Source organism: Lynx canadensis, chromosome B4 (assembly GCF_007474595.2).
Source record: "Lynx canadensis isolate LIC74 chromosome B4, mLynCan4.pri.v2, whole genome shotgun sequence".
NCBI classification, from domain to species: Eukaryota; Metazoa; Chordata; class Mammalia; order Carnivora; family Felidae; genus Lynx; species Lynx canadensis.
In genome coordinates this window covers 49,389,582-49,403,487 of record NC_044309.1, presented here as the reverse complement: position 1 = coordinate 49,403,487, position 13,906 = coordinate 49,389,582, and the positions used below count along the sequence as shown (strand labels likewise).

At 35.1% G+C, this 13,906-nt stretch overlaps 1 protein-coding gene across 1 annotated transcript in view; it reads left to right on the top strand.

Moving 5' to 3' along the window:
• SLC15A5 (solute carrier family 15 member 5) overlaps positions 1-13,906 on the top strand; it is an 84,638-nt gene that overhangs the window by 42,109 nt on the left and 28,623 nt on the right. The window contains exon 6 of the mRNA XM_030322062.1: positions 7,993-8,181. Within this exon, the coding sequence (XP_030177922.1) occupies positions 7,993-8,181 (189 nt within the window). The remainder of the gene's footprint in view (positions 1-7,992; positions 8,182-13,906) is intronic.

Sequence of the window (13,906 nt, the reverse complement as noted above, 5' to 3'; positions counted from 1 at the left end):
AAAAAATTGCTAATATCTTGTCTAAGCTATTGCCTCTAATGTTATAAACTTTTCTGAATAAAATATAACCTTTTTTACATAGTACAAGGAGATAACCAAAAAAAGAGTAGTGAGGGGGCGGACATGATGTTTTTTTCTCGGATGATCCTAAATTAGTGAGGATGAAGGGTATCATAGAAGATTCTCATAGAATTCAAATTCTAAAACAAGAAAGTTTGAAAACTTATTCTTACCTACCTCAACACTTTCTTTACAGTTGACATGATTATCATGGACAATATAATTCGTGCAATTTGAACAACTGAATTTTTATGTAATGCCTGAACATACATGCATTAGTTTGCTATAGATGCCATAACAAAATACCACAGGTGGCTTATTAAGGTGGCTTAAATAACAGAAATTTTTTTCTCACAGTTCTGGATGGTAAAAGTCCAAGATCAAAGTGTAGGAAGATTTGGTTTTTCCTGAGGCCTCTATTCTTGGCTTGCAGATGGCCCTGTTCTCGATATGTCTTCATATGGCCTTTCCTCTACTCATGCACAGACATCATGTCTTTTCCTCTTCTTCTAAGGACACTAGTTTTATTGGATTAGGGCCCCACCCTTCTGACTTCTTTTAACCTTAATTAGCTCTCTAAAAACCTGTATTCAAATAGTCACATTGGAGGTTAGGACATCAATAAATGAATTTTGAAGGAACATAATTCAGTCCACGGCAATACCATATATATGTATAAAGTCATCTCTGAAATTGTGTTACATAAGCATTTCTTCCTATCTCAATGATACATAAAAAAGTGTTTCTTCTTAGAGTTGAATTTATCTTTGATTCAGGGAAACGTGTAGGTTAGTAAACAAATAATACTGAAAGCCTTATAATAGTAAGTACTGGTCTCTAGCTCTGGCTTTCTCCACCATCCAGTCAAGGTTCCCAGAGGCAGATCTTTAGGTGTTGTTTGTATAAGTTAATATTGCTAAATAATATGATTATAGAATATTTTTATTTAAATCAGCAATCAGTTTTACACACACACACACACACACACACACACACACACTCATGGCAAAATCAAAGAATTAAATTGTCTTATATAAACATTTATTTTCTATATCTAAAAAGTATATGAGGGGCACCTGGGTGGCTCAGTTGGTTAAGCGTCCAACTTCAGCTCAGGTCATGATCTCACAGTTTGTGAGTCGAGCCCTGCATGGGGCTCTGTGCTGACAGCTCAGAGTCAAGCACCTGCTTCAGATCCTGTGTCTCCCTCTCTCTCTGCCCTTTCCCTGCTCATGCTCTCTCTCCCTCTCTTAAAAATAAAATAAAACACATCAAAAAAATTTTTTTAATTATTTGTTTTTTTAAACAGCCTGGACAGGCTCTGGGCTCCTAGCTGTCAGCACAGAACCCAACATGGGGTTCAAACTCACAAACCGCGAGATCATGACCTGAGCTGAAGTCAGACACATAACCGAGTAAGCCACCCAGGTGCCCCCAAAATCGTTTTGTTAATTCTCAAACTGCTCTACCAATTTCATCATCCCATCACCAGCTTTGTCCCAGTGCTAAAACATATAAGGTAATATACTAAAGGCTCTTTTTCCTCTGGTGATCTTCTCACAGACTTCTATGTCCTCATTCTGTCTTGACTGTGGCCCTTAGGAACAGCAGCATGGTGCTCTTTCTTGTTAGATTTCTAATTACCTCTTCCTCTTTCTTGACTTACTTCCTTTTTCATTACCATTTATCTTTTAGCAACTTCCTATGAAAGGTATATGGGAAGCAAGTTTTCCAAGAATTTATATGGCTTGAAAAGCCTTCTTTTTACCCTTACCCTTGATTAATTCACTGTACATAGAATTATAGGTTGAAAAGAATTTTTCTTCAAAATTTTATTTATTTTTAATTTTTTTAAGTTTACTTATTTATTTTGAGACAGAGAGAGAAATAAAGTCAGGGAGAGGAGAGACAGAGCAACAGAGAGAGAATCCAAGCAGGCTCCACACTCTCAGCACAGAGCCAGATGTGGGGTTGGAACCTGCAAACTATGAGACCATGACCTGAGCTGAAATCAAGAGGCGACTGCTCAACCGACTGAGCCACCCAGGCACCCTTCTTCAGAATTTTAAAGCTATTGCTCTATTGTGATCCACACACCTGAAGGACTGTTGAAAGGCCTCGTGCCCTTCCGATGCTCTTTCCTGTGTTTATGACCTCTTTTCCTAAGTGGAGTGTTCTATAAGTGATATTCTAAGTTGCCATGTTATTGTGCCCTGGTAAAGGTCTTTTCAACCATCACACTATTCACCAGGTATTCTCATTGTTCTCTCAATCAGAGAAATTTTCTTTTATTTTTAAAATAGAATTTCTTCTCCTTCATTTTCTCTGTATTTTTGTTTTCAACTCCTATTAATTACAATATTGTTGGATCCTCCTAAAATAATCCAATAAGTCTCTTTTAAAAAAAAAACTTTATTGAGGTACGATTGACCCACAGAAGCTGTACATATATAATGGTTACAGTTTGATGAGTTTGGAGATAAGTATACGTCTATGAATCCATCACATAATCTATGCCATACACATGTAGATCATCTCTAAAAGTTTCCTTCTGCCTTCTTTATTTATTAATTTGTAATAATAATATAAAGCATATATTAGACTTCTAAAATATATTATTATGTATAATATTTATTATAGGTGATAAAATATAATTATATTTATAAAATAAAATATATAGATAGTAATTATAATTTTGTGTGTGTGATAAGAACACAAGCTCTGTCTTCTTAGTAAATTTTAAGTATGCAACAGAGTATTATAAACTATAGGCACTATGCTGTATGATAGATCTCCAGGGCTTCCTCACCTAGAATAACTGAAACTTTGTACCCTTTGACAAATACTTTCCCATATCTTCCTCATTCCAGACCATGGCAACTTCATTCTACTTTCTGCCTCTTTAAGCTCATAGCATGATTATTTTATATTGCACATATATGTGATATTATGTAGTATTTGTCATTCTGTGTCTGGTTTATTTCACATAGTGTAATGATCTCCAGGTTCATTCACATTACACAAATGGTGGGATTTCTCTCTTTTTTAAGATTGAATAATATTCTGTTGCATGTCTATGACACATTTTCTTTATCCATTTGCCCATTCATGGACATTTAGTTTGCATCCGTGTCTTGACTATTGTGAATAATGCTGCAGTGAACATGAAAATGGAGATATCTCAAGATTCTGATTTCAGTTCCTTTGGATATATACCCAGAGTTGGGACTGCTAGATCATACGGTAGTTCCTTTTTTAATTTTTGTGAATCTCCATATTGTTTTCCATAGTGGCTATACCAGTTTATTCTCCACACCCTTACCAACACTTGTTATCTTCTGTTTTTCATAATAGCTGTCTTGACTGGTGTAAGCTGATATCTCATTGTAGTTTTGATTTGCATTTGTCTGATGATTAGTGATGTTGAGTACCTTTTCATATACCTGTTGACTTTTTCTGTCTTTGGATAAGTGTCTGATCAGTTCCTTTGCCATTTTTAAATCAGATTATTTGAGTTTTTTGACATTGAGTTGTAGAAGTTCTCTACATATTTTGGGTTTTAACTCTTTATCAGATATGCGGTTTGCAAATACTTTCACCCTTTTCATAGATTTCCTTTTCATTTTGTTTCCTTTGTTATGAAAAAGCTTTTTACTTTGATGTAGTCCCATTTGTCAATTTTGCTTTTTTTTTTTTTTTTTTTTTTTTGTGCCTTGTGCTTTTGGTATCATGTCAAAGAAATCACCAAGACCATTGCTTTTCCTCTATATTTTCTTCTAGGAGTTTTACAGTTGCAGGTCTTATGTTTAAGTCTAATCCATTTTCATTTAATTTTTTGTGTGATATAAGATAAAGGTCAAATTTCATTTTTTCTGCAGGTGGATATTCTGTTTTCCCAATACCACATGAGACTATCTTATCCCCATTGTATATTTCTGGCACCTTTGTCAAAGATCAGATAACCACATACGCATGGGTTTATTTCTGGGTTCTCTATTCTGTTCCATTGGTCTATATGTCTGTTTTTATACCACTACCATATTGCTTTGATTTTTGTACATTTGTAATATATTTCAAAATCAGGAAGTGTGAGGGCACCAGGGTAGTTCTTGCTTAAAATTACTTTGGCTATTTGGGGTCTTTTGTGGTTACATATGAATTTTAGAATTGTTGACTTTGGTGTCTATAAAAAAATGTCATTGGGATTTTAATGAAGATTGAATTGAATTTGTAGATCACTTTAGGTAATATGGATATTTTAACAATATTAATTCTTCCAATCCATGAACATATGATGTCTTTCTATTTATTTATACCAACTCTAATTTTTTTGATCCATGTTTTAGAGCTTTCAGTGTATAAGTCTTTTGTCACTTTGGTTAAATTTATTCCAAAGTATTTTATTCTTTTTGTTGTTATTGCAAATGGGATCATTCTCTTAATTTCTTTTCTTTCTTTCTTTTTTTTTATTTTAGAGAAGAGAATGTGTGAGTGGGGGAGAAGGGCGGGGGGGGGAGAGAGAGAGAGAGAGAGAGAGAGAGAGAGAGAGACCCAAGTAGGTTCCATGCTCAGCACAGAGCCTGACATGAGGCTCAATTCCACGACCCTGGGTTCATGATCTGAACCCAAATCAAGAGTTAGATGTTCAACCTTCTGAGCCACCCAGCACCCCACTTAATTTCTTTTTCAAATAGTTCATTGTTAGTGTGTAGAAACACAAGTGATTTTTTATGTTGATTTTGTATCATGAAACTTTACTGAACTTGTTGATTAATTCTAACAATTTGTGTGTATGTATTCTTTAGTATTTTCTACATATGAAATCAAACAAATTGTTTACTTTTTTCCTGCTTTGAATGGCTCTTATTTCTTCTTTTTGCCTAATTGTTTTGGCTAGGATTTTCAGTAATATACTGAATATCAATGGTGAGACTGGGCAAGTAAACAGTAGGAAAAAATGTTTCAGATAGAGTGAAGAGCAAAGCAAAATCTCTAAGATGGGAAAGAGTTTAAGATAGTCAAGAACAAAAAAATTGGCTGAAAAATGGTCCGAGAGGAGAAAGTAGCAAGCAATGAGAGTGAAGCGATAAGTACAAGAAAGATCATAAAGACCATGTGAAAGATTTGGGATTTCATCTTAACTGTATGGAAACCTAGAGAAGGAATTGAAGCAGAAGAGTAACATTGAATTTGCATTTATATAAGATCACCCTGAATGTTAGGTGCTTAATAGATTACAGGTGGGCAAGAGTGAAAATAGGAAGACCATTAATCATGCTATTGCACATAGTCTGGTTTCAAAATAATAATGACTTGGACTACAATGATGACAGTAGCTATGAAGAGAAGCAGGTTCATTCACAGTATATTTTCAAATAGAATCTGGATAACTTAATAATATATTTGGGAAAGACAGAGGATCCCAAATTTCTGCCTTGAGTGCATGAAGGTACTGGAAGAGATGGGGAAGAATAAAGAAGTAAGGAAAGATCAAAAGTTCTGTTTTGTGTAACCTCTTCTTTGAAAACTTCCTTTAGAGATTGCCCATCTTTCTGACCTTTCTTTCAGTGGTTTTAGCTCTTTTTCTTGCCCCCAAATGCAAATATGTCTGAAGGCATTGCTTAGATGTTCTCTTCTCTCCCCAGTCATTTTTTAATTTCACCTGACCTTAAATTTCAATTCCATGTAGATGATTCATTAATCTTTATCTTTTGACTCAACCAGGCTTCTGACCTATGATTCACATTTTCAATTGTTTTCTGAGCACTCCTCTTTAAATTATTTCTTTGTATCTCCAACTCAACTCAAAATCAAATTCATGTTATGCCTATCTATCATGGATCTTATTTATATTATTGGCACTATCATCTTTCTAGTCAACTGGATTCATATTCAACGTTGACATCTGCTTCTTTCTTGCTCTTGCTATGGTTTTATCAGTGGAATCTACTGATTCTTACGTTTCTATTCGCAATGTTTCCTGGAAGTGGGAGCCCTGATTATAACTCAAGCCCCTACCATACTTTATCAAGATTATTTTTTAAACTTCCTAACTATCTTCTGCCTCCACTCTGTCTCCCATCCTATGAACTACCATGTAGCCTTTAGAGTAATCATCCCAAATGACAGTTATAATCATTTCACTTGTGTCTCATATCTTCAATGATTCCATTATCTTCAGAGTAATTTAGAAATTCCTTTAAAATATATTTAATGCCTCTTACGATCTGACCTCAATCTATCTTGTCCCTTGATTCCCAAATAACTTGTTTCTCACTATTCTGAAAATCTGACTCTTCACAACTCTGTGCTTTTGCTCATGCCAATGATGCTGCCATCACCTCTTCATATGGATGCCTTTCTTTCTTCAAAGCATAAAATTATTTCTCTCACCTTCCCAACTAGAAATAAGTTTTTCCTACATTCCCCAACCGAATATGAATCTGAAATGGCTAAGAACAGATATTTTCTCATCCTGTATCCTCAGCTGTGCCTAATATACTGCCTTGCATATAGCAAGAAGAGAGTAAATATTAAATTGAATTGACATATTAGCTCTTTTTCTGATGAGTCTGTAATGTGCCAAGTAACCTAAATAAATGCAATTGTGTGGTGAATGTGATCTGAAAAGTAGATAATCTGAAAAGTATAAAAGTAGATCTGAAATTCAAACTTTTTATATGAGCTGTTTAAAGAACCAAAATCTCTACTTCACTATGAATGGGCCTTTATGGAACTAATTTAAAATAAAAATGAATTAAAAATTCCTCAAATATTTTGTTATTCAGATCCCCCCCCCCCTTTTACACCTTCTATTTCTCAGGGTCTCAGTAAAGAGCAGACTTTATGGATACATTTAAATGCTGAGATATAATCAAAAAATTTACCTACCAGTTTCTCTATCAACCAAAACAAACACTAAGCTATTTAAACATTAGATTGATTTTTTTGAATTGAAAGCTTTGCCTTATCTGAAATTTTATGCAAGTTAGCAAAATGTGACTATCTCTAAATTTCAAGTAAACTCCATCAAGCTAAAGTCTGCCTCTGCTCTAACGATGGGATTAAGTCCAGTAATATGAATGATAAATTGAGAAATGGAATGGTTGCAGTGGATATAACCTGTAACAAAATTGTAACAGAATCCCTACTCATTTTCAACCAAACTTCTGTAGCTAATTCCTCAAGAGTAAAAGGAAAAGAAGAGGTAGGCTACTTTTTGAATAATTGCTTCCATTTACACTCTTTACTAGCTAATTCACCTTTACTATCTCTTTTTCTAAACAAAAGTTTCTAGATTTTAATTCTCTAATGGCTGCTTTACTTTGTCTGAAAAGATTACAGAAATGTCAGAAAACTGAGGACTGGAAATACTTATAGATTATTTCAAAACCATTTTTTAAATGATTCAACCCTTACGAAGAGATAATTTTATTTTAAATTTTCTCCAAACTATTTTTGATTCATATAAATTTTAAAAATCATCAAAACCAATCTATCTTATCTGAGGATAAAAATTCAAAACTATTGCTTTATTTTTAATAATTGGTTCCTATTGCTACCAGGAACTGTTATAATAATACCAATATAGTCTCTGCTTTAAATATCATTGTCACCCTACAAAGTCAGCATCACTAACCCCATATTAGAGCTGAGGAAAGTGATAATGAGGTTAAATAACTTTCCAGAGGCCATCTAAGCAGTAAGTCAGGAAATAGCGAGTCAGAGCAGCTATTTTTGAAAGACTGGAGTATAGTCACAGTATAGTCAACACAGTTAGTGGGCATCTGGATATTCCCAGGGCAAAAAATGTTGAGGAAACATCTCCTAGTGTCAATGTGTAAGAAATACTATGGCCTATACACTGGTTTGGGGGCTCACTCATTCTTTTTTTTTTTTTTTTTTTTTTTTGCCTGCCTGATTTTCCTTCAGTCACTGGAAATCTTTCTGCTGCATTGTCTGTGATGGTAGCTGGCTTCTTTGAAATACACAGAAAACACTTCCCTCCCATGGAGCAGCCTCTTTCAGGCAAAGTTCTCACCGTTTCTTCCATGCCCTGTTTCCACCTAGTTCTTCAGTACGTTTTACTTGGAGTGGCTGAAACACTGGTCAACCCAGCCTGTGAGTAAAGACTGCATCACCTCATGTAAGAATACCCTGAGTATTTACACAGAACACATCACCTCAAGGGGTTGGCAACCTATTCACTCCATGGAGATTTCCCATAATGCTTGAGGACAAGTCTATTAATTACACTCATTTTTTTAACAAATGTTTTTTTTAAAATGTTAATTTATTTATTTTGAGAGAGAGAGAGAGCACAAGCTGGGGAAGGAGAGAGAGAGAGAGAGAGAGAGAGAAGAGAATCCCAAGCAGGCTCCAGGCTGTCAGTGCACAGCCCAACAAGGGGCTAAAACTCATGACCTGGGAGATCATAACCTGAGTCAAAATCAAGAGTCTACATTTAACCGACTGAGCCACCACATACCCTTTATTATCATGTTTTAAAAAAGTGTTTAATTTCATTTCATTCCTCTGCCAGATACAGAACAAGTATTAGTTCTTCCTGAATGTATATGGAATAAAAGATTTATGAATTTGTTAAAGGCAGTAACTATTTGGTCAGATACACAACAAGAGTAAAAAAAACTGCTAAAACCTAGAAGTCCAATATATTCAGATGAAAACTCTCCTCTTCTTCTTCCCACCTCCTCCCTTCTCACTCATAGAAAACTCACATATATACACTCCTTCCAAAAATGACACTTATAATGTACTTTGAGAGTGTATAAACATGCAAATGAAATGAAAATTTGAGCCAATTTTCCAGATAACTCAATGTCTTTAAATTAAGTTTCACTAAATTAAGTGTGATCACTAGTGTTTCATAAGATGAGTTCAGAGTAACTTTATTAAATATCAAGGGTTTTCTGGATTATCTAGATTGCTGATATTAATTAAACTAGCCACTTTAAAATTCATCAAGGTATTTCAGTAACTTCTTGCAATACAGCAGTGTATGTGTGTGTGTATGTGTGTGTGTGTATTTATCAGTGTAATCTATTGCAATTATTTTTTACCTTCTTTTTATTTCCCTGCAGTGGGAGCCATGATTATAACTCAAACACCCATTATACTTTACAAAGATTAGTTTTTTTAACTTCCTACTTTCCTACCTCCGCTATCTCTCCCATTCAATCAACCAACACATGACCTTTAGGGTAATCATCTTAAATGATATCTCTGATAATTTCACTTGTCTAAAGTCTTTAATTATTCTATTATCTTCAGTTATTCAAAATTCATTAAATATACATATTTAATAAAGATATACATATGTATGCACACATACACATATATATGTGATACCAAAGCAATTCACTGAAAAAGGTAATAAAAATAAAGTCAATTAATAAAGTTTGTGCAGGATGTGAAAATAATCTGGCTGTGACATGTGTCACCCCATTGATCATCAGGGTTCATTCAGCTGATCTGGCTGGCTAGGCATATGTCTCCTTCCTCCCTCACTGCTCCATGTACTTCTCTCTCAGAGCTGCACACTCGGTCAAGGAAGATGACTTTCCCCATAGAGGAGGAACATTCTTTGGTCAAGGGTATATGAGTAGCTGCATTCCCCTGCTAGAACCTCCAAACAAGGTCTCAGGGTCCATTTGTAGGAGAATTTAGGGTAGTCAAGCTTCCAAGACCCCAGACACACCCAAATGAGGCACTGCATGTGGTAATCTGCCTGAAAGAAAGAAAGAAAGAAAGAAAGAAAGAAAGAAAGAAAGAAAAAAGAAAGTAAGTAAGTTAGTGGAATTATAATCATATATGTGTATTACACTTCTTCTTATAATTTTAAATCATTCCATTCAATACATTTTATATAAACAAATTACTTTATGAGAGTCTAAGATGTGGATATCACTGTTTGACACTATACGAAACACAAAAGAACCATGAAGAAAAATGCCACTACACAAACGTTTGTGACTTCCCTGATGTTGGCAGAAAATTGTTGGAGGTAGCCAAAATGTTGTAGGTTAGAAGTGAAAAAAGGTAATGAATGTGGATGATGAGTGAATGCAGTCAGGAAATTCCCAGCCAACTTAACAATAGTGGTTCATTATGTAAAAGCCAGAAAGTTACTTAAAACAACAGACTATTAAAAAGGTGGATCATGTAATATAAACCACTCAATCTACCCTTCCCTGATTTACTGATAAAGAAACTGACAACCAACTAAGTCAATGGTATGATCTGTTACATAGACCATAAGGTAGGGACAAGAAGATTTTGTTTTGATTTCCAGCTTTGTCATTTATATTTGTGACCTTGATAATTCAAGTAAACTTGAAGCACCTTCCTGAACTTTAAAATGGAAATAATTATAAGTCTTCTTTATATCACAACATCAGTGTAAGAATCAATGGGAATGGGGACTACTCCTTGAGAATTAAATGACAACATGTGAAAGGGTATTTTGAACTGTAAATTCAATAATTACTTAAAAAAAAACAAAAAAACTACTCTTTTAGGAGGCAGTACAGCATAGGGGTTAATATCTATGGCCTTAAAATCAAACAAATCTGAGTTTAAACCCCAGTTCTTCCATTGACTAAATGTGTGACTCTCAATTATTCTGCATTTCTGAGCCTTTCTCATCATCTATAAGCTGGGGAAAGGTTGTTGTAAGGACTAAGTGAAATATTTTATGTAGAGGAAAAAGCAAGGTATCTGGTATAAGACAGAACTCAAAAATTAGCAGCTATAATGTGTGCTGCTATTATTATTATTCTAATATTTCACATGAATTAATAGGGCAAGACAGGACTCACGCACCAATGTCCTGCTCATATCTCTTTCTACCAAACCTACCACAACTTGAACACCAAGGGATCTGGTAGTGTGAATGAAATTGTGTCTTTCTCACATGAATCATCCTAGATCCCTTTTTTGCCCTTACTTCTCACTTTTAATCCAACAGCAAGATTTAGTCTTTACTCTGAAATAGAATCTAAATCTGGCCATGTCTCATTATCTTCTTTGCTACCCACTTGGTCTACATTGTCACCATTGTCTCTACTGCCATTTCTTTCAGAGCTTCCTAACTTGTCTTGCTGTTTCTTCTCTTGCCTCGTGAGTCCATTCTCTTCAAAACAGCTATCATACTCTTTCCAGAAGAAGTCCTACCATTCCTCTACCATTTCACAGTAGGATTTTGAAGACAAATTCCTTAAATGGTGAATGAGACTGCACATGATTGGGCCTCTTGTACTGCTCCATCTACATATTATAACATTCTTCTCTTTGACCACTTCACTAGAAATGTGATGACCTTCATTCTGTGTTTCTAAAGTGTCAAACTTATTTTTGTCCCAAGGCCTTTGTATTTGCTCTTCTCTCTGCCTAGAATCCCCTTTCCTCTGTTTTTAAGTGTCTGGCTTCACTTCATCATCAAATTTTCTCAAAGATTATCTCTTCAGAGAGGTTTCTCTGGTGATGCTATCACTTTTATACCATTACCGTGTTCCATTTTTTCTAATAGCACTTGTCAGGATCTAAAGTATCTTATTTATATGTGTATCTTTATTGCCTGCCTCTTACCATAAGAATGTGCAGTCTTTAAGTTAAGATTCTTATCCTCATTATCCATCCTTATGTTCTAATGTTCTTCCTTCCTTAAAAGTGCATGTACAGAGCAGATGATTAGTAATTACATTTTGAATAAACAAATGAATTAATAAAATCTATAGCTATTTCTATGTGAGCACAATAAAACATATTCAAATTACTGTCAGTGTCTTACATTGATGACATTGAGCAAGGAAACACAGTGGATTACATTCCAAATTTCAGTGGACATTGTTTCCCATACTAAGTCATATTATATCTTAGAGATGATCTACAAGAAAGAAAAAACACATAGAAAACTTTTCAAATTATGTTTTGATTATACCAATGTATATGCCAGCTATCTCATAATCTGTGTTTGTTTTATTTATTCAAAAAATACTGCATGGATGCCTATAATATCCCTGACACTACTTAGAACCTTAAGATGCATCAATTAAAAAAAAAAAGATGAAAATTTCTGTCCGTGGAGTTTCTTTTTTTTTTTTAAGTAGGCTCCACACCCAGCATGGAGCCTAATGTGGCGCGTGAACTCATGACCCTGAGATCAAGACCTGAGCTGAGATCAAGAGTTGGACGCTTCGGCACCCCTGCACAAATAATCCAGTGAAGAAATGGGCAAAAGACATGAATAGACACTTCCCCAAAGAAGACATCCAGATGGCCAACTGACACATGAAAATATGCTCGACGTCGCTTATCATCAAAGAAATACAAATCAAATCACAATGAGATACCACCTCACACCTGTCAGAATGGCTAACATTAAGGACTCAGGCAACAACAGATGTTGGCGAGGATGCGGAGAAAGAGCATCTCTTTTGCATTGCTGGTGGGAATGCAAGCTGGTGCAGCCACTCTGGAAAACAGTATGGAGGTTCCTCAAAAAACTAAAAATAGAACTACCCTACGACCCAGTAATTGCACTACTAGGCATTCATCCACGGGATACAGGTGTGCTGTTTTGAAGGGACACGTGCACCCCCATGTGTATAGCAGCACTATCAACAATAGCCAAAGTATGGAAAGAGCCCAAATGTCCATTGATGGATGAATGGATAAAGAAGATGGGGTATATACATATACAATGGAGTATTACTCAGCAATCAAAAAGATTGAAATCTTGCCATTCACAACTACATGGATGGAACTAGGGGGTATTATGCTAAGCGAAATTAGTCAGAGAAAGACAAATATCATATGACTTCACTCATATGAGGACTTCAAGAGAGAAAACAGATGAACAGAAGGGAAAGGAAACAAAAATAATATAAAAACAGGGAGGGGGACAAAACATAAGAGACTCTTAAATATGGAGAACAGAGGGTTACTGGAGGGGATGGGCTAAATGGGTAAGGGGTATTAAGGAATCTACTGAAATCATTGTTGCACTATATGCTAACTAATTTGGATGTAAATTTTAAAAAAATGAAATTAAAAAAAAAAGGAGTGGTATATACATGCAATGGAATGCTACTAGGTGATCAAAAAGAATGAAATCTTGCTATTTGCAACAACGTGGATGGAACTAGAGTGTATTATGCTAAGCCAAATAAGTCAGTCAAAGAAATATGATATGATTTCACTCATATATGGAATTTAGGAGACACAACAAAGGAACATAGGGGAAGGAAAGCAGAAGTAAGATAAAAACAGAGAGGGAGGCAAACCATAAGAGACTCTTAAATACAGAGAACAAACTGAGGGTTGCTGGAGGAAAGTTCAGGGGGGATGGGCTAAATGGGTGATGGGCATTAAGGAGGGGACTTGTTGGGATGAGCACAGGGTGCTATATCTAAGTGAAAATCACTGGGCTCTACTAAAATCAATACTATGCTGTATATTAACTAACTTGAATTTAAATAAAGAAACTAAAAAAAATGAATAAAGGATAATAGGAAGAGAACTGTAGATAATTCACTTGAAGAATTTTGCTGCAAAAGAGATAAAACAAATGGAACGACGGTAGCTGACAAAAGACTGGGGCTAAGAAAGAGTTGTTTATATATATTTAAGGAGGGAAAGATAATGGCATCATATAGCATGTTGGTGGGAATGACTCGAAAGAGGGAAAATTGATGGTATTTGGGAGTGGGAAATACTGGAGGGAGTGAGGTTGAGATCTAATTTACAAGTTGAGAATGTGGCAAGAATAATTCATCAATGGTAACAGTTTAGAGATCTGAGTATGTGGGTACAGAAATTCATAGGT